Raw genomic sequence first — 18,582 nt, 5'->3', positions numbered from 1 at the left:
TGCGGGACGCGCCGGGCCCAGGGCCCCTCCGGCGGCCGCGCGTCGACGGAGAGCGGCTGCGAGGTGAGGCGGGGCGGCGGGCCCTCCCGGAACCCTACCGCCGCCCCCGGGCGGGGCTGAGCCGTGGCGCTGGGGGCTCCGGCAGTCCGCGCCGCTGCCCTGTGCGTGTTCGCGCGGGCAGATCCACGCGGGGGTCGGCGGGAGTGGGGGCGAGGGGAGGGAAGGAGCGCTTTGCTGCCGCGACGCCTCCGGCCGTCCGTGTGAGTAACTCCGTACAGCGGTCCCGCTGACGGGCTGTGCCGAGCGCCTCCGCGTTGCCTGCTTGCCTCTGGGTTGGAAGGATGGAGGGTGGCTCGCGCTGTGAAAGTCTGACCTGGGAGAGCGAATCGCGGATGCGCCCGACTCCCCTTTTCACCAGTTCATTTGTAAAAGTTATCTCAGGATTTAAAAACCTGGTGGTTCGTGTGTTCGCCTGAGTAGTCTCCCTGTGATGGGAAGGCTGTCCGTGATGTTTGCGCAGCGATTTCATACTCACTGTATGAAATTCTTGCGGCGCTTCTGAAGTCTGGTCGAGATTTTTTTTTTTTTTTGCAGCACTCTAACGCTGCGAAGTTTGAACCGATTTGCAGAGGCTGGTTCTCAAGCGATGCTTAAAATACTTGGTTTCTTTTGACAGCGTTTGTTAATGATGGAATGGGCGCCGCTATAAGAGCTGACAGCAAGATATGGCTCACTTTCATCCTGGGTAAGTAGAAGGAATATGCTGGGGAGAAATGCCCTCTCTTTTTTTCTGCAGCTGTAAGTTGTATCAAAAAATATCCAGAAGTGTGAGTTGAAAAGAAAAAAAAATAACCTGGCTTACACTGCAAAAGGGAAGGGAAATACCTTCCTTCATCATTTTTTTCTAAGTTTGTACAGCAGTTGATGTGGTGTCAAGACATTTGCTTGAAAATGGTGGTTCACGAGAGATTTATAGATCTCCCCTATGCGGTCGTTAATTACGAAGAAAAAAAACTGTTGGTAAGTAATTAGTCAGACCAGCTTGTTTTGCAAGGCTGGAAGAACCTAAAGCTGGCAGGGGATGTAAATTTAAATGTTATCTCTGGGAATATTTGGGAGTAAATGACAAAATGGCTAATGGCCAAAATCTTGAAAAAAGCATCCAAAGTGCTTGCAAAATTATATAAAAAATGCGTTCCTGATGTCAGCAAATGTTATTAATGGCATATTTAACAGATGCAGAGTTATCTGTTCTCTGAAAGACTGTCAAGGAATTCCAATGGTGCTGGCAGTATTGATGACACTGCCAGTGGTCTTTGTTGCCAGAGGGAGTTTCTTCAGCTTGATGAATTACCTTGCAAAGGAATGGCAGAAAGGCAGCACTTAGCTTACAAACTAATTGATGAATAAACTGCTCCTGAATTGCTTTGCTAACTTCTGTTTATTCAGCATTTCCTAGACTAACACTTACTTGTATGACACAGAAACATTTAACAGATGATCAGAAGAGGAAGAATGCTTTCAGTTGTTTGAAATTTGAGACCAGATTAGGTAGAGAGCTGTATAATTTGTGGAGTTTGAACTTGGCTGCAAAACTCAGGTAGCCAGCTGAATGCCTCAGGGAGCTATTTGTAAATAGCTCCTTTTAATGGACCAGTATTAGTGAGTCTGTTATGAATAGCAGCGTGGTATTTGCAGTAGTAAAGGCTGTAAATATACTAAGTTTAGTGCTATTTGAATATTTGTTGGGTTTTTTTTTTTTTACTTCAAGGTCCAGGTTTTGTAAAGAGAAGCTTCTGCAATTGGAGCTAGTGTTGTTATAGAGTGTTATTTTTTTCCTCTAAAGACTAAGTCTAACATAGGTGCCATGTTAAAGTTGTCAGATTTTCAAGAACATTGTTCTACAATGCTTTTGCCATACTTTTTAAATGTCTGTTGAGTTGAGGCCTAATTCTGATTGCGTGGAATCTCAGAATCCTGAGTAAGGGGCAGAAACAGCCCAAGCTGACACGGTTCTTGTTGTTACCTGTTGTCCTTTATTCCAACCGTAGTCCCTTTGGAAATGTGGACAGTATTAATCAGTTTAACTTGTGTTTCGTATCCTCTTGTATTGCTGTGTCTTAGTGTTTATTGTTCTCTTGGTAAACGAATTGTGTATATCACAGCTTTTGAAGAATGGCTTCTTTCTTCAGTATTCAACTTTCAGAACCTGATTGCATCTCTTATGTCTTTCACGTTGGCCATTCTTAGAACAGAAAACACAGGATACAGATAAACACAGGAAGACTGAACTATCAGATTTTATGTAATAACCTCAGTCTGCAAAAATCTGATCATATGCTTTGCTTTTTACGATTCTTACGTAGAGAGAAAATGGCATCAGCAACTTCAGGTACGCTGTAGTTTGAAATGTCTTTCTAATGTTAGGACTCTAGTTTCCCTTCACTTCCCAGACATTAATGGGATCAAAGGATGGTAATTTTAAGAGAACTGATCTGTGTGCTTTCCGTCAGAAACTAGCTTATTGTACATCTGGATGCCATCTGTTGACAGGGGTAGATTTGGATTGGTAATGCAAGTCTATGAATTTTGTGCATTGACTTTAAATCTAAGCAATGACTTGAATTGCTGAGTGATTGTAAAAGGTCTTCTTTTTAATCATACAAAGGGGTAGTAGTGGGAAGTTTCATAAAGATGTTTGATATTAGAAAATCACTCTGATTGAATGTATTTACACTTATTGGATTGATTTTCAAGTGCAACATTTACAGGAATAACATTTGAATACGGTGTTTTCTCTGTGAAATAAGTGGACATTTGTGTTTTGAAACATCATTTGCTTTATAAATGGATGTATAAGCTGAAAACACTGTGTATTTGGCATATTTGGAACTGTGTGAATTCTGAGGTCATGAACAGTACCAGCAGCTAACGTGCATTTATTGCACTCCTACTGCACATACTTACTTAACATGTAATCTGTTTCAAAATGGATGTTTTTTTTTTCAGTAGTTGAAGTATGTGTGAGTATGTAAACTTATTTCAGCATCTGATTTTATTGGGAATCTTAAAACTGTTGCTGAGAAATGAAATGATGCCTTCTTCTTCTGTCTGCAAATGTGATTCTGGGTAATAAGTAAAAGGTAGGGATTCTTCTGTCTCTTTCTGCATAGTTGTTGCAAAACATGCTTGTTCATCAAGTGTGGTTTGCTCTGTTGCTCTTGTAGCTAATGTGCTTACCTGAAATTCCATGTGTCATCTGCCTTTCTGAAAAAAATAATTAACAACTTCTCCATGAGAACTAATGTAGATATTCTTAGTATAAAAAAGAAGACAGCTGCTGAAAGCTTAAGACACTGAATTCCACTTATTGAGGACCATACTGAGAAATCCTTCTGTTGTTTTATTTTTTTTCCTAGAAAGTATATGTAAAAAAGATACAAATCTAAAAGAAAGCTTATGCTGTTCATTTTTTAATGGATATCCATGCCTCTATTTGAGAAAACAACTGAAGTGGAGTTGAAGCGCTCTTTAAGAAAGTCTGAAAGTGGTATGGTGTAACCTTAGTATGTAAAAATATGTAGCTTGAAGTAAATGTTTTCCTTTATGATTGTGGAGGCAGGTATTTAAATATATTTTTTTCCTTCTAGTTTTTTTTTTTTATCTTAGCATTTTTTTCTGTCTTAACCATTTTCAATTCACTTATCTCTGTATACAAAGCTTTAGCACTAAAATTGAAGTTTGTGAGCATAGCCTGTTGCATTGTCACATGTAGTGACAAGAATAACAAGCACTGCCACTGACGGCAGGAGCAATTTCAGGCTCTGTGTTAGAGGAATGTGTGCCTTGGGGTGCCAAGGGTATATTCAGTCCGTATCAGTTTTGGTGCTTGCAGATGACTTTTTTTCCTGTTGTTCCTGCTTCTTGCCAGAAACAAACCATCGTACATGTGTAGCACGCAGTCTGAACTGTGTGAACAACTGAGATGTGCCTTCAGTAGCTCTCTGACTGCAGTGTGAGCGTGGAGGTGCTTGCTGTAAGGCTCCCCTTTGTGCTGTGCCGTGCCCAGCCCTCCTGCCTGCTGCTGCTGGAGTGTGGGGATCAGCACCCTGGAGAGAGGCGCGGGCTCAGCACCTCTCGGCCCCCTGCTCCATGTAAGCCGTGTAGACAACAAGACCCTCAGCCACAAAGGTTGCCTTGGGCCAAAGGCCACCTGTCAGCCTGTCCTTTCTGTGGTGGAGAGGCACTGTGTGCACAGAGAGCAACCAGGGCACTTCAGTCTAGGAGTGCCAGACAGAGGTATCTCTGTCTTAATGTCTGTTATTTATTCCTTGCTCGTGCTGGGTTTTCTTGCACTGTGAACTTTGGATGCAGTGGGAGTGCTGCTCATGCAAAGTAGAGTGATTTCTGATCTCTTTGGATCTATCTTGTAGTGCTCAGAACGTCAGACTCGTATGATGTTCATCCACCACTTTATCACGTGTTTTTCACATCCAGTGTTCCTCTGTATTACCTCCTTATTCTGCAACTAAGTGACAATGCAGATAGTCTCAAAATGGTCAAATGGAACATTATTACAGGCAGTGTTTACCATGTTCAGCAATTAAAGTCTCAATTAGACTTGGTTTGACATCTTAAAAATGTTCAAAATACGCTATGTATAACTTACCTGTGCTTATCACTCGTGTTTCTTCATAGCTGAAATGGCTATTTTAGATTCTGATGGATCACACTTGAATGATGCACGATACAGGTGGGAACACTGCGTATTGCTGAATGTCATTGGCATGATTTCAGATTTTCAAAGAGCTGCCCATGAAATTTAATTCAGATGTGCTATTCTGCTGCTGCTCTGGAGGCTGAGTACCTTCTGAGCACCTCTGAAGTAGTGCTGAAATTATTTAAAAGAACACGATTTAAATGTTTGAGTAACTTGACACCTTTTGTTTCCTTTACAGCTGCTTTTGCAGGAGTCCTACATTGGTAAGATTCTATTTACTGTTTGAGGGTAATGTGGTGCTTCAAAGTGTCATTTTGACTTATATTTAGACAAGCTATTTGGATAATTTATATTTAGATCTTTCCTCTTGAAACCAAGTTGTCACCTCTAAGATGCGTAATTCTGTTCTTATGAAGCTGATTTGAAAGCTTTCTTAAGCTTGTTCAGCTAAGAGTGAAGCCTGCTTTCCAGCTGGTAAATTATTAGACTCATAGAATATCCAGAGTTGGAAGAGATTGACAGGAATCGTAGCTTAGCTATGCACATTCAGCAGCTGCATTTCCTGTAGCAGATTTTTTTTAACCTGAGTGGGTTCTAAAGGTCCAGGTAAATCCTTTCAACCTCCTCCTTCATTCTGCTTATTTACATTTGCTTTAATTTTTCAGTCTTGTTATATTTTCTTTGACCTTTGTCTAGCCAATGGTTTCTTTGTATGTAGAGAAATGGATTTTGAACTAATTTTTGTCCGTGTAATTACTGCGTTTCAGGTTCCATCCTAAGCCTCACCTTTAATTTTTGTATTCTAGACGTTGAACAGAATGGCTTCTATAGCGATTTTCACCCAGCTGCTTTTGTAGAGATAAAAAGTAACAATTTCTGCCACTGTATTTTTGTTTCTTAGCTCAAGAAGAGCCTATTGATTTTTGGTAGCCTGTTTCTTGATAATTTCTATTCCAAAGGAGGATTGCGTGCAATGCTTTGCCTTTTTTTCTTTAATCCATCCTTTCCAATGAGGAAGCTTCACTTGGACAAATTTTGCCTCCAGTTATTTGCATTTCTCCTGTTTTTTTACATTTAATGTTGTAGTTTCATCCTTAATAAATAACATTGATAATTTCTGTATATAATCACAGATATCTGAATTAAAAGGTAATAGAAAAAATAGAAAAAATGAACACTGCTTACATGTGCATCGTAGTAGTTCCAGCAGTTTTTAGTCTGTGCTTCTTTTTATTAGTCAGATACTTGAATTTTATTTACCAATATGTATTCTTGCTAATTTGAATAGCATTGCACTTTTGTCTTTAAATGTCTACGCTTCTGTTAAAATGCATTTGAATATTGTAACTAATTCCATAATAGCATTTAATGAGTTGTCTGTGGATTCATGTTTTTTTTTCCAGTTAAAATTATCTGAACAGAAGAGAATGTTGATATGACACCTGAGTAAAATAGCAGTTTATAAGCAGGCTTTGGGTCTCAGTAAATGTCTTGCCAGCTCTTATTTGGTATATGTGACTTAATACAGGCTCTAAAACTTCATTGAATCTTCATTGTTCTTTGTTTTTATTTAAACAGGTGGCACATAACAACTCTGTTTGAAAGTGATCGTCACTTTTCTCACCTGTCAACACTAGAAAGAGAAATGGCTTTTCGCACAGAAATGGTCAGATTATCTCCTAATAACAGATGAAATGATTGGAAAAATTCATGATCTCGTGATGATGGGTTTTACCGAATTTCTTAATACCTTCTGGATAAGAAAAACGTTTTTCTGTCTTGTAACTAACATACCTTACACTTTCACATTTCTCTCTGCTGATCATTGTGAATTTTTCTCTTCACAGTTTGCTTAAAATAGGAATTAAAGAAATTGTGGAGAACCTAAAGTACAAATCTGCAAATATCTTGCGGAGTAGCTTTGATTAAAAATGTGGCATAGCAAGAGTATGAAAGTCATTTTTAATTAATGTTTGCATATGTGTATTTCTTTTGGCAGCTTTTATTTAGTTTGAGAACTATGAAGTATTATGCTAGTGCATAGTTAACTAAACAAATGAGAGACTATGATGTGTCATGAAACAAAATGGAAAGAAACCCACGTTGTTTCAGTAACACTAATAGAGAGGATTTGGTAAATTGGGAAGTCTTGGGTCAATTTGTCCTGCTTCTTAGAAATACGAAATTGCTTTTAAAAATGAACCTTGTACATGGTGATCTGTGAAGCAGATCAGAAACAATCATTCTTCTCCCCTTGTAATCATTCTTCTCTCCTTGTAGGGTCTTTATTATTCCTATTTCAAGATCATTATTGAAGCACCGTCATTTTGGAATGGACTGTGTACAATTATGAATGACAGACTAACTGAATATCCTTTAGTGATTAACACCTTACAAAGGTTCAATCTTTACCCAGAGGTAAGCGGTGTTTTAACAAGAAGATTCTCAATGATTTGAGAAATCTTTGGTTTCTTTAGGCTTGATAATAAATTTATAAGAAATGTTACCGTGGAAAGTGCAGTTGTAAAGATAGATTGAAAAACAAAGTGTAGCTGGGATATTGCATTTCAAATTTAATATCTGAAAGTAACTTTGTATGCTGTGGCCAATTGCCATTGTTATTTACTGTTCTCAAACGTCATCACGTACTTCATATCAAAGGTGAATAATCTGGGCATTTTAATATATCGTGCCCTACAGTTGCAATCCAGTTTTATCTTCTAGCGTAGTTTTCTTAGCTCTGGAAGTAGGTTGCTGACTTTGTGCACTTCAGGAAATAGGACATGAAGTGAAAGTGGTACGTGACAATGGCTGAAGGGATAAAGATACTGAGAGGTTGTTTTGGCTTGCATTTTGTGTTGGACAGTGAGCTAATGATTAATCACAGTTTACTGTGGCCCTTAAATCCAAGAGTGGTGTGAATTTCTTCCGGAACAAAATAAATTCCTCTTTAGAAGACTGATTGCAGTTGTTTTGCATGGGTTTGTTACCTGACTAGATAAAGCTTTTAGTCTGGCTTTTTTGGTCACTAAGAAGATGTCAGTAATTACAGAAATGTTTGAGAGACAAAGGCAAAAATATCATAAGAGAGAAAATCAAACATTTTGCAAAGGGGAAACTCCTTTGATTAATCTTCCTTTATGTAATTCTGTGTGTCAGGAACAACTTGTTGGAGAATCAGGGAGTAATAGTGGCTGTAATTGCCTGGTTACTAGCATTTATTCTCCTGCTCTGTGAGAGCAGAGCTGCTTCCAGGAAATAAATGTGTAAGAGTTCCTGGCTAACATGTATGTATACAACTCTCATTTAGCAGTTTCTTTTGCTTTTTATTTCCTTGTTAAGGAAGAAGTAACTGCTATAGACTAATGCTTCTGGTATCCTCTCTTGTTTCTTGTGGTTGGTTGTTTTGTTTTTAACTCCAAAGGGATTGCAGTTCAGTTCTAGAAATGCAGTGTTAGCAGCGTATGCTGCATTTGAATAATATATTCTCTTTAGCTGGGAAAGATTTATTGACTTCAGCTACAATCTGACATGGAAAAGACAAAGGTAACTGATCAAGCGAACTTACTCTTAACAAAATCCTCAGTATCACCATGAAATATGGTATGTTGGATGCTGAAAGCAAAACGAGAGTAATGAAATACGATGGCTGGCATTCTGTTAAAACATTTAGGAGATTGCTGTGCAAAATATGTAGGCTTGTCTGTTCATTTAGAGTTTTCTAGGTTCTTACTGCCACGTTGAATTTGGTGATAAGTTATGAGTTCATTCATCTTTTCTGTGCCTGTGTGGGCGTGAAAAGCAGACAGTGGTCTTCTCAGCTCCTTTTAGTCACTTAATGCATAATATCTAGCTTCTGTGTAAATATTTCACGATATTGTAGAATTACAGAATGGTTTGGATTGGAAGGGACCTTTAAGCTCATCTAGTTCCAACCCCCATGCTATAGGCAGGGTCACTTCCCTCTAGACCAGGTTGTTCAAAACCTCATCTGGCCTGGCCTTGAATGCTTCCAGGGAGGGGGCATCCACAGCCTCACTGGGCAACCTGTTCCAGTGTTTCACCACCCTTTTCTTAAATTTGTTTCTTGAATTTTCTTGTTTTTATGTAATTGCTTCTAAAAAGCAATTGATAGGAGCAACTTGACTTCTAAAGCTTGTTCTCCAGATTTATCTAGTTTGACTTGTGATGAGTGGTAGGAAAGTGCTTTGTGGACATATTTGTTGACAGTTAATTTTTTTTCCTCCTGATACCCAGTATCCAGTTAAGTTTTTGGGGAGTGTTTCATTTCCATTTTAATTTTTAGGAGCTTTCTAGCTTTTTTGGTGCAATAGCTGGCATTAAAACTGAATTTTAATAGTAGTAAAGGCTCTTCCAGTGGCTGTATAGTGAGTGATGGAAAGTGACAGAGAGCTAATGTGTTAATTTCATGCTAATAGCAGTTTGCTGTCTGGCTGTTCACCTTTACAGGACAGGAGGTATTTCTGTGTGTGGCAGTAGTGATGAAAATCTGAGTTGGAGAAATGAATGTTTCAAAGACCCCGTGTAGTTTGGGGTTAAGTATTAATCAGTGGCAACCAGTAAAAGGGATCAATTTTCCCACATGGTCTTTAACAGCAAAGGACTGGTCCATAGAGGTATCCTGGGTCTAATGGCCAGTCTTTTCTTTCCCAAGTTCTGCGTTTATCCAGTACAATACAGTGCAAATTCCAAAAATGCCACTGTGTTCTAATTGACCTAGCAATTTTGGCTGCTGGCTTGCTTCCATTTTCGTGCTCACGTTTGAACTGTTTCATGTGAAGCAGCTTTTGGCAAGAATGTTTCTGTTCTTCGTATGAAGTAAGTAAAAGTCTTGGGAGTGGGGAGACTGGGGTTAGGGGAGTATTCATGTGTAATAACATCTGCAGCTGACATAAGCACTTGTGACATAAAAAGATTAAGCTGTAATTTTTTTTGGTGCAGGATTTGTTCAGCAAGAATGCTTTATTCGCTCACTGTAAAGTCAGCTTCGGGGCTGGTGATGCAAGTATGATGGACAGATGTCTCTAAGCTTGTATTTGCATTCTGTTGGCAGTGTACAACCACACTTAAGTGTTAAGAGAAATGATTTGGTGTTGGTTCAAGTCCTGTTATTGCTTATGTGGAGAAGGGTGAGTGTCTCATTTATATGCACATATGCACAATCAGCAGTGCCAGGACACAGATGTTCAGGAAACCCTCAGGAATTCAGGGTGGTGTACTTTGCAGGTCATGATGTTAAGGCGAGGAGTATGGGTCTAGACAAAAAGGTGTAGGTGTATTGTGAATATACAAGGTTTACATTATGGGAATGTGAAGAGCATGGACAAATTGAGTTAGGATATCGGGAGTCCTAGTTTGAGAACATAATCTAACCATAGAATCGCAGAAAAACTGAATGAAGGGGTGTCTGAACATCACTTAGTTGCACCACTTTGTTTTAAGTGAGATGAAATAGGTTGCTAAGGACTACCTTTGATTTGGTTTGGAGTGTCCCCACCTCACTGGGCTTCCAGTGTTTGACCATCTTAATAATAAAAATAAAATAAATCTTGTGTGTAACTGGAGGGTCCTGTATTTCTGTTTATGCTTATTGACTCTTTTCCTGTCACTGAGTGCAACTGAAACCTTTCTCAGAATTCTTTAGAATCATAGAATGGCTTTGCTTGGAAGAGACCTCAAAAGATCATCTAGTTCAGAGCCCTCTGCCTTGGACAAGGTTGCTAAGCCCTAAAACAGGCAGTAGGTCAGGTTGTGTAGAGGCCCTTCCAACTTGACTTTGAACACCTCTAGGGATGGGATGTCTGCAACCTCTTGGGCAGTCTGTACCACCACCATTTTCCCCAGCATCGAATCTAAACCTGCTCTCCTTTAGTTTAAAACCATTCCCCTTGTCCTATTGCTGTCTACCCCTGTAAAAAGTTTGTATCCATCATGTTTATTATCTCTCTTTAAACACTGGAAAGCCATAATGAAATCTCCCAGGAGCCTTCTTCAGATTGAACAAGTCCAGTTCCCTCAGCCGGGGCTGCTGTCGCAGCCTGGAAGTTGAACAGGGTACTGTGCTTCATCAAAAGAAGAATCGCATCAGGGTGAGGGAAGTGATTTCTCCACCTCTGCTCTGCCACTGTGAGACCTGGGCCACCAGTACAGGAAGGATGCTGTTGGGTTGAGTCCACAGGACAATCCCAAAGATGGTCAAAGGGCTGGAGCACCTCTCCTATGAAGAAAGATTGAAGAAGCTGGTCCTATTTTGCTTGGAAAAGAGAAAGCTCCTGGGATACCTCATTGTAGCATTCTGTTGCTTGAAGAGAGCGTACAAGCAGGAAGGAAATTGACATTTTATGTGAAGCAGCCTGACATGGAAGTGTGTATGAAGCAAAGATGTGGAATTGAATTCTGCCATGTGGAAAAAATGGACCCATTGACATTCATTGTTGCTTGCTGAACATTAATGGAGACCAAACGGTGTGTGTGAATACAGTGAGCCTGCCTACAGTGGGGCTCTTGTTCATTGCTGGTGAAAATGCATAGCTAATGGTGGTGACTATGCTGAAAAACAGTGTTTTGTAGCTGAGAATTTGCTCTATCAATTAGTGTTGTTGTGCTTTTTCTGTTTTAGTTTCCATGGGAACAAATAGAAGGCATTACTTTCAACATGATCCACGTTTACTTTATTACCTAATGATAGAAGACTATAGCATTTTATGAAATGTAGCTATTTCAGTGAGAACTGAAAGCAGAGTAAGAATGATTGCCTCCTCCACTTCTACCTGCTGTTGGCTGAGCCCTGGGCAGTGGCAGGGCACTAGCAGCTGTCTGGATCTGGCTGTGATCTGACATGGGGCAGCTACTTGGCTGTGCTCACAGAGGCCACCCTTGCAGCCCCCCACTACCAAAACCTTGTTCCATAAGCCTGATGCACACTTTATCAGGGATCAAGTTCTTATTTCCTGTATTGTATTCCCTTCTTGTCCTTCTTAAAGATGTGACATAACAGTTTTATTAGTTGCACAAGGAAAGAGTAGGTGGAATCATGCTTTCTGTACGTGCTTTTTTTTCTTTTGGCACGGGACTGGGACCAATAATGCTGCAGTGGTTAAATATCTTTTCAGTCTAGGGACCTTTGGGTTGTAACTTTCAGAGCAGCTTGACTGGAATGGTCACGTTATTTATTTATGAACTCAATAAATCTGTTATATCTGACAGAACATCTTGGTAATTTTATCCAATGACTTTGCTGTGAGATGAGTCACAGGTTTTCTGTGTGTAAAATACTGGTGTTTTCTATGTCAGGCGTTGAGTTTTTGGAAACCTGTAATCCTTTTTTTCCCACCTAGGTTGTCCTTGCCAGCTGGTACCGCATATATACTGCTGTTATGAATTTCCTTGGTGTACCAACAAAGACGTGTTGGACGATAAACAGAGGAAAAGATCTTAGTCCTGTTGAAAGTTGTGAGGGTGAGTTGCATTTTGTTTTACTTCCTTCCTGCAAGCATTTTGTTGTGGCTTCTAAGAACACCAGCAAGTAGAATGTGGGCTTTATTTCTTAGATATTGCCCCTATCTAGGCTGAACTTATATACTGCCCTTCAAATGTGCACAGCTGTAGTTTGAGCCTATACTATATTGCGCTGTTATAAGATCTGCTGTGTACAATTGAAGGCTCTGTAGATGCATGAAATTTTTGTAGCTATTGTAGAATCTGCAATTTGTTCTAAGACAAAAATTTACCCTCTGTTTTCTTTTGTAACCAGAATGTGAGAGGGAGGGGAAAAAGATAACTACAAGGCTCCCTTTTGGTTAGTATTTTGTGTTGTGACCTAATATTCAGACCTCATATCTTGGATTTGATACCAAAGCTCGGATGCTGCCACTTTCTAGCTTGTTTAAAAATTCTTTTTTGAACATGTAAGGTGTTGTCTTCTGAACTGAGCGTTATGCAGTGGAAGTACTTTGCTGAGAAACGCAGTCGAGACATTCTACAGTCAGTTTGTAAAGTTGTTTCATTTTACCATTTCAAGTGCCTTTGTGTGGTCACATCAATATTTTTCTTCTTTGCACCAAACTACACAAGCTCTCTTCAGAATGGTTCACTTACACATATATTTGTTGTTTACTGCTTGTGACAAAATTAAATTACTGTTCCTGGTGTTTTTAAGAGACAGCAACAGTAAAAACGCAAAAAGCCACCAACAACCAAATCCTACAGCTATTGAAGCTACTAAGTCTGCTGGGCATATCATCATCTTTTTTTTCTTTCTTTCTTTATTTTTTATTTTTTTATTATTTTTTTTTTGGAGAGCCATCTCGCTGTAATTTCGACAGTGTTGAATAAACATTTCTGTGTACCAGACTGAAGTTTTGCTAGTTTCTCTATAGTGAACAAGGCTTTTTGAAGCTGTTGTGAAGAAATCATTAGAGGCTGGAGGTTTAAAGAAAGAATAAGAGGAAAAAGGATAGGCATGTGAACACAGAAGTGTTTGTGAATGGGTAAATTGAAAGACGTGCATTATTAGAACTTCTCTTGGCAACTAATGGAACAAGAAAAAGCTAAGAGCATTATGTGTGATACATTTGAATATATGCTTATGCTGAAGTGAGAGTATGGTGAATACAAACTAGATCTAAAAGCCTTAATGAAGTCAAAGCATCTTAGAGAATGTTGCTATGGCTATGCTTATCCTTTCTATACATATCAGGGTTTTTTGGAGGTAGTGCTTCCCTCCTGCCCAAGTACTATGCCTTTTTCTCCCCTTCTAAATTTACTTACTTATTTTTAGGAGTGCAGTCTTTTCATTTGATCTTTCCAGTAATCTTTGTGACTTTTTTTTTTTACCCTTTCTTTAAATATGTTAAGTTAGCAGTGTTCTTTATTATAATGATTGTGTTTTGTTCTCTAAACTATATGACCATTCATGTATATTTGCTGTTTGTTTATTAGGGTGGGGAGACCCTGCTTCCTTTTATGTTGCTGTGATTTTTCTTTTGAATGGACTGATGATGTCACTGTTCTTCATATATGGCACATACCTCAGGTAAGGGAGTTGAGGCTGAGTTATTTCATTGATATTACCAGTTTGCTTTTACAGTAAAACAGACAAACAAAGTAGATAGTAAAATATTTTGAGGATTTGTAGTTTGTTTGTACGGTGCATTGCAATAAAAATACTACCACATTATCACTAAAAGTTACTAGGACAAACAATATTGTTTATTAAGATATATGCTGATGATACTACAAAAACTTACAGGAGATTTCAGTGAAGTGTATAATGTTGATAGCACTGGGTTGTGGATCAAACTAAATATTATGGAGTTTTTAAGCCAGTTTTTGTATCTCTGTGCTCTTAAGGTTATCAGTATAACCCATGCTTAAAAAAATACATTGAATGACACTGCACTTTTAACCAAGACTGGAGTTTTTACGATGCTTTTCTTCCAATAGTACTGAATTTCTTTCAATTTTAGTATAATGGAAAGGATAAAATGTTTTGGAAGATAATCTGTTACTTTGCAGACATACTTCCCTTTTTCAGTGGATTTCTGTTTTCAGTATCTGTCCTTTAATTTCAGGAACTGTAAGATTATTTCGTATGTAAAATTGGCTCCATGTTCAGCAGAAAAATAGAAGCAGGACTATTTGTACCTCTATTTTCATTTGCCAATTTTGGAGAAATGCAAAAAGCTGCTACGTTTTCCTCTAATAGATGTGATTGTTTCTCCTCTTCTTTCCCTGACTTCACTACCTTGAGTTCTCTTGCTCTCACTGAAGCATGTGGTGAAAGTTCAGATAAAGAAAAGTGGGAGCCCAATTGACAGTGGAAAGAGGAAGTTGCCTAGTGTAACTGTCAGGCATTTTGTGGTAAAAAATGTATATTTGTGTTCCCTAATGTGGAAAATGAACCTCTCACTTCTTGAAGAAGTGGGTAAACTTTGAATCTTAATATCATTAACTTGCCATGTTTCTTTAAAGGAAGATGTATGTAAAGCAGTGTTACATATATTAGTGTATAGAAAACTCAGCACTATCTTAATGTTGCAGTGCATTTCTCAAATAATTCTTGAGTATCCTAAGCAGGTCAATTGTAAATGATCTGCAATTTAGGTAGTCAAGATGACTAGAATATAAATTAGAATACTTTCAGCTGGGATTTTGAAAAGTAACAAGTGACTCTGCAGTTTCCTGCAGGTAGGATTTTGTCCTTATTTATTCTCAAGACATTTATATTTGGATACCAGATCTAGATGGCTGCCTAGATATTGCATAAGTTCAAAGGTTCCTCTAAGCCAAGGAAAGCCATCTTTAGGCTTTTCTCAAGGGTATAAAAAAATAAAGGAACTGAATCTAAAGCAATGCCTTTCTACTGTGGTGAAATAGGTAATCTTATGAATTGGTGTAGCTCTGTCCCCTTAAGGTGATCTTTAGTTGGTTGTCTTTTTGTTTTGTTTTTTTTTGTGACTACTTGAAGGCTTCTTGAGACTTCTTCTCATAGTGCCTTCTCATAGTGATGTTGGGGAACCATCCTCTAATATTGTCTAACTGGCCCTATATGATGGAGTGACAACGCTGATGGACAAAGCAAGGGCAACTGATGTCATCTGCCTGGACCTGTGGAAGGCCTTTGACATGGTCCTGTGCCACATCCTTATCTCTAGATTAGAGAGATATGAGTTGGAAGGGTGGATTGTTCAGTGGATAAGGAATTGTTTGGAAAGTCACAGCCGGGATGGTTGTTGTCAATGGCTCTATGTCCAGGTAGAGGCTGGAGATGTGTGGTGTCCCTCCAGGAGTCTGTCTTGGGGCTGGTACTCATTTTTATCAGTGATATAAATGATGGGATTGAGTGCACCCTCAGCAAGTTTGCAGAGGACACCAGGCTTAGTGGTGCAGTTAACATGTCAAAAGGAAGGGATGTTCAGGTTTGGGCATCTCAGTGCAGAAGGGACATCAAAGTGCTGGAGCAACAAGGCTGGTGAAGGGCTTGGAGAATATTCTCTGTGAGGGGTGACTGAAGGAACTGTTTAGTCTGGGAAAGAGAGGAGGCAGAGGGGAGACCTTATTGCTCTCCTCAAATATCTGAAAGGTGCTTACAGTGAGAGTGAGGCTGGTCTCTTCTCACTGGTGACAGGATGAGGGGAAATGGCCTCAAGTTGTGCCAGAGGAGGTTTAGGTTGGAAATCGGGAAAAACTTCTTTACAGAAAGGGTTGTTAAGCACTGGGACAGGCTCTCTGTCCCAGTGAGTTGAGTCACCATCCCGAATGTGTTTAAAAACCATTTGTAGTGCTCAGGGACATGATTTAGCAGTGGGTTGTTAGGGTAGGATGGTTAGGTTATGGTTGGACTTGATGATCTTGAGGGTCTTTTCCAACCTGAGCGATTCTGTGATGCCATCCAGAGGGTCCTGAACAAACAGGAAAGCTGGGCCCATTTGAACCTCGCGAGGTTCAACAAGGTCAAGTGCAAAGTGTTGCACTTGAGTCAGGGCAATTCTAGGTATACATACAGGCTGGGAGAGGAGCTCCATGAGACAAGTCCTGCTCAGAAGGTCTTAGGGGTCCCAGTGAATGAAAGATTTAACATGAGCCAGCAGTATGTGCTTGCAGCTTAGAAGGCCAATCATGTTCTGTGCTGCATCAGAACAGGAGTGGCCAGCAGGGTGAAGGAGGTGATTGTCCCCCTCTACTCCACCCTTGTGACGCCCCACCTGGAATACCGTGTTTAGATCTGGGGCCCCCAGCACAGGAGAAATGTGGAGGTTTTAGAACAGATCCAGAGGAGGACCATGAAAATAATCAAAGGGCTTGAGAACCTCTCCTGTGAAGACAAGCTGAGGGAGCTGGGCTTGTTCAACTTGAAGAAGAGAAGGTTGGAAGGGGTTCTGCATGACCTCATCTATTGCCTGTTACAGGAGTTGGCAACACTGCCCACTGCAGGGGGGATTTGAGCTGGATGTTCTTTGAGGTCCCTTCCAACCCAAGCCATTCTATAATTTAAGTTTGTGAGCAACAGACATCTCAAGCTTACATATTTTTTGTAGCTATTTTTTTCCCATGTGTTCATGAGATGAGTCATCTTTTTATTCCAGCCTTGATTTGCCTTTAGTCTCTTTTCAGCTGGTGAGGAAAGATGATAGGTTAGTGGAAGACCACTTTGTTATAATTTATTTGTAATCTAGCTCGTGTTCTCACATCTATGCATGCTGTAGTCTGTTGTTCAAGGATTTCAGCTAGCAGAAATGTAGTTGGCTTTGTAGGAGTAGTTTTTTTGTTTTATAACTGTTTTTGATGTTTAACTCCCTTAGCCAGTTTTTCTCCCCAGCTTAGAAGATGACCAGACATTGTATGTCCCTGTCCTAGCACTCACTGTCTATGGCCAATGTTAAGAAGGGTAGCCTTTAGAAGTAGCTGATGAGCTGGGTTTGCTGTAGCATGAAACTGCAACCACTGCTTAGTCAGACACTTCAGAATCTTTTTGTATGGTTTGTCAGTTTCAGGTTTAGGAGCATTCTCTCCTACTACAGTTGAAGGAATTTGTTGAAAACTTGTTCTAAGATTGTTGGTTTTTTTTTTTTTTTTTTTTTTTAAATGGACAAATGAATGGTATTTATATGATAAGCACTTTATTTCATTGTAAGATTCTCCCCCATTCCTTCTGCTCTTGCAGTTGAGGGGCAGAAAGTGTAAAACAATTGTGAAATACTGCATCTCAAGGAGCTACCCATAAATTTCCTGTATCTCCTTCTGAAAGTACTTTTTTGTTATTCTGTTTCTTGCATGTTCATAAAGAAGGAATTAGTGCAATTCCCTAAAAGCTTTCCTTAGGCTTCAGCTTATGGTACGTAGGAATCAAAGTTCTTTCAGTATTTCACACCTGATTCTACTAGACAAAGAACTAACTGTTGAGGTCATCTGGAGTCCTTTAAAACAGAATAATTTAGATTTATTAAATAATTAGTAAGTTTTTATACATGGGTGGATGTAGGTTCTAGTGGAAGGGCCACTAATTAGCTAATCCAGGCATGCTTAAGTTAGGTTTATGGAATATGCACGTTATACTTGCATTAATTCACTTTTTCTCAGAATATGTAGATTCAACATATGGTGTATTTAATGGCTGCTTTGTTTGGCATGAAAGTAACATAGGTTAAATGAATCATAGAATCATAAGGTTGGAAAGGACCTGCAAGATCATCTAGTCCAACCGTCCTCCCATCACCAATGCCACCTCAAGCACTAAAACAGATCTCACAGCTCCTCATCCAGGCACCTCTTGAACACTGCCAGGGACGGTGACTCCACCACTTCTCATTCCAGTGCCTGACCACTCTCTGAGAGAAAAAGTTTTTCCTCATGTCCAACCTAAACCTCCTCTGGTACAACTTGCAGCCATTTCCCTGGGTCCTGTTCGTTGCCTGGGAGAAGAGGCCAAACCCCTCCTCATCACAGCTTCCCTTCACGCAGTTGTAGAGTGCAGTGAGGTCTCCCTGAGCTTCCTCTTCTCCAGACTGAGCAATCCCAGCTCCCTCAGCTGCTCCTCATAAACTGAAACTGAACACAATACTCAAGGTGCAACTTCACCAGTGCTGAGTACAGGGGGATGATCACCTCCCTGCTCCTGCTGGCCACACCATTTCTAACACACGCCAGGATGCTGTTGGCCCTCTTGGCCACCTGGTCACACTGCCGGCTTGTGTTCAGCCGAGCATCAACCAACCTCAGGTCCCTTTCCTCTTCACAGTCACCCAGCCACTCATCCCCAAGTGCTGCATGGGGTTGTTGTGCCCGAAGTGCAGGACCCGGCACTTGGCCTTGTTGAACCTCATCCCATAATGTTCTGTGTT

At 40.0% G+C, this 18,582-nt stretch overlaps 1 protein-coding gene across 1 annotated transcript in view; it reads left to right on the top strand.

The window, feature by feature from the left end:
* The window catches only part of DPY19L1 (dpy-19 like C-mannosyltransferase 1), a 47,741-nt gene that overhangs the window by 212 nt on the left and 28,947 nt on the right, over positions 1 to 18,582 (top strand). The window contains 7 exon segments of the mRNA XM_042888799.1: positions 1 to 63; positions 677 to 745; positions 4,959 to 4,983; positions 6,299 to 6,386; positions 7,001 to 7,138; positions 12,079 to 12,199; positions 13,682 to 13,775. The exon segment at positions 1 to 63 is cut by the window's left edge and continues 33 nt beyond it. Of these exon segments, the coding sequence (XP_042744733.1) occupies positions 1 to 63; positions 677 to 745; positions 4,959 to 4,983; positions 6,299 to 6,386; positions 7,001 to 7,138; positions 12,079 to 12,199; positions 13,682 to 13,775 (598 nt within the window).

The sequence above is a fragment of the Lagopus leucura genome, unplaced genomic scaffold, assembly GCF_019238085.1.
Source record: "Lagopus leucura isolate 7727_CA_CO unplaced genomic scaffold, USGS_WTPT01 Super-Scaffold_100157, whole genome shotgun sequence".
Classification (NCBI taxonomy): domain Eukaryota; kingdom Metazoa; phylum Chordata; class Aves; order Galliformes; family Phasianidae; genus Lagopus; species Lagopus leucura.
This window is presented reverse-complemented; position numbering and strand designations above follow the sequence as displayed.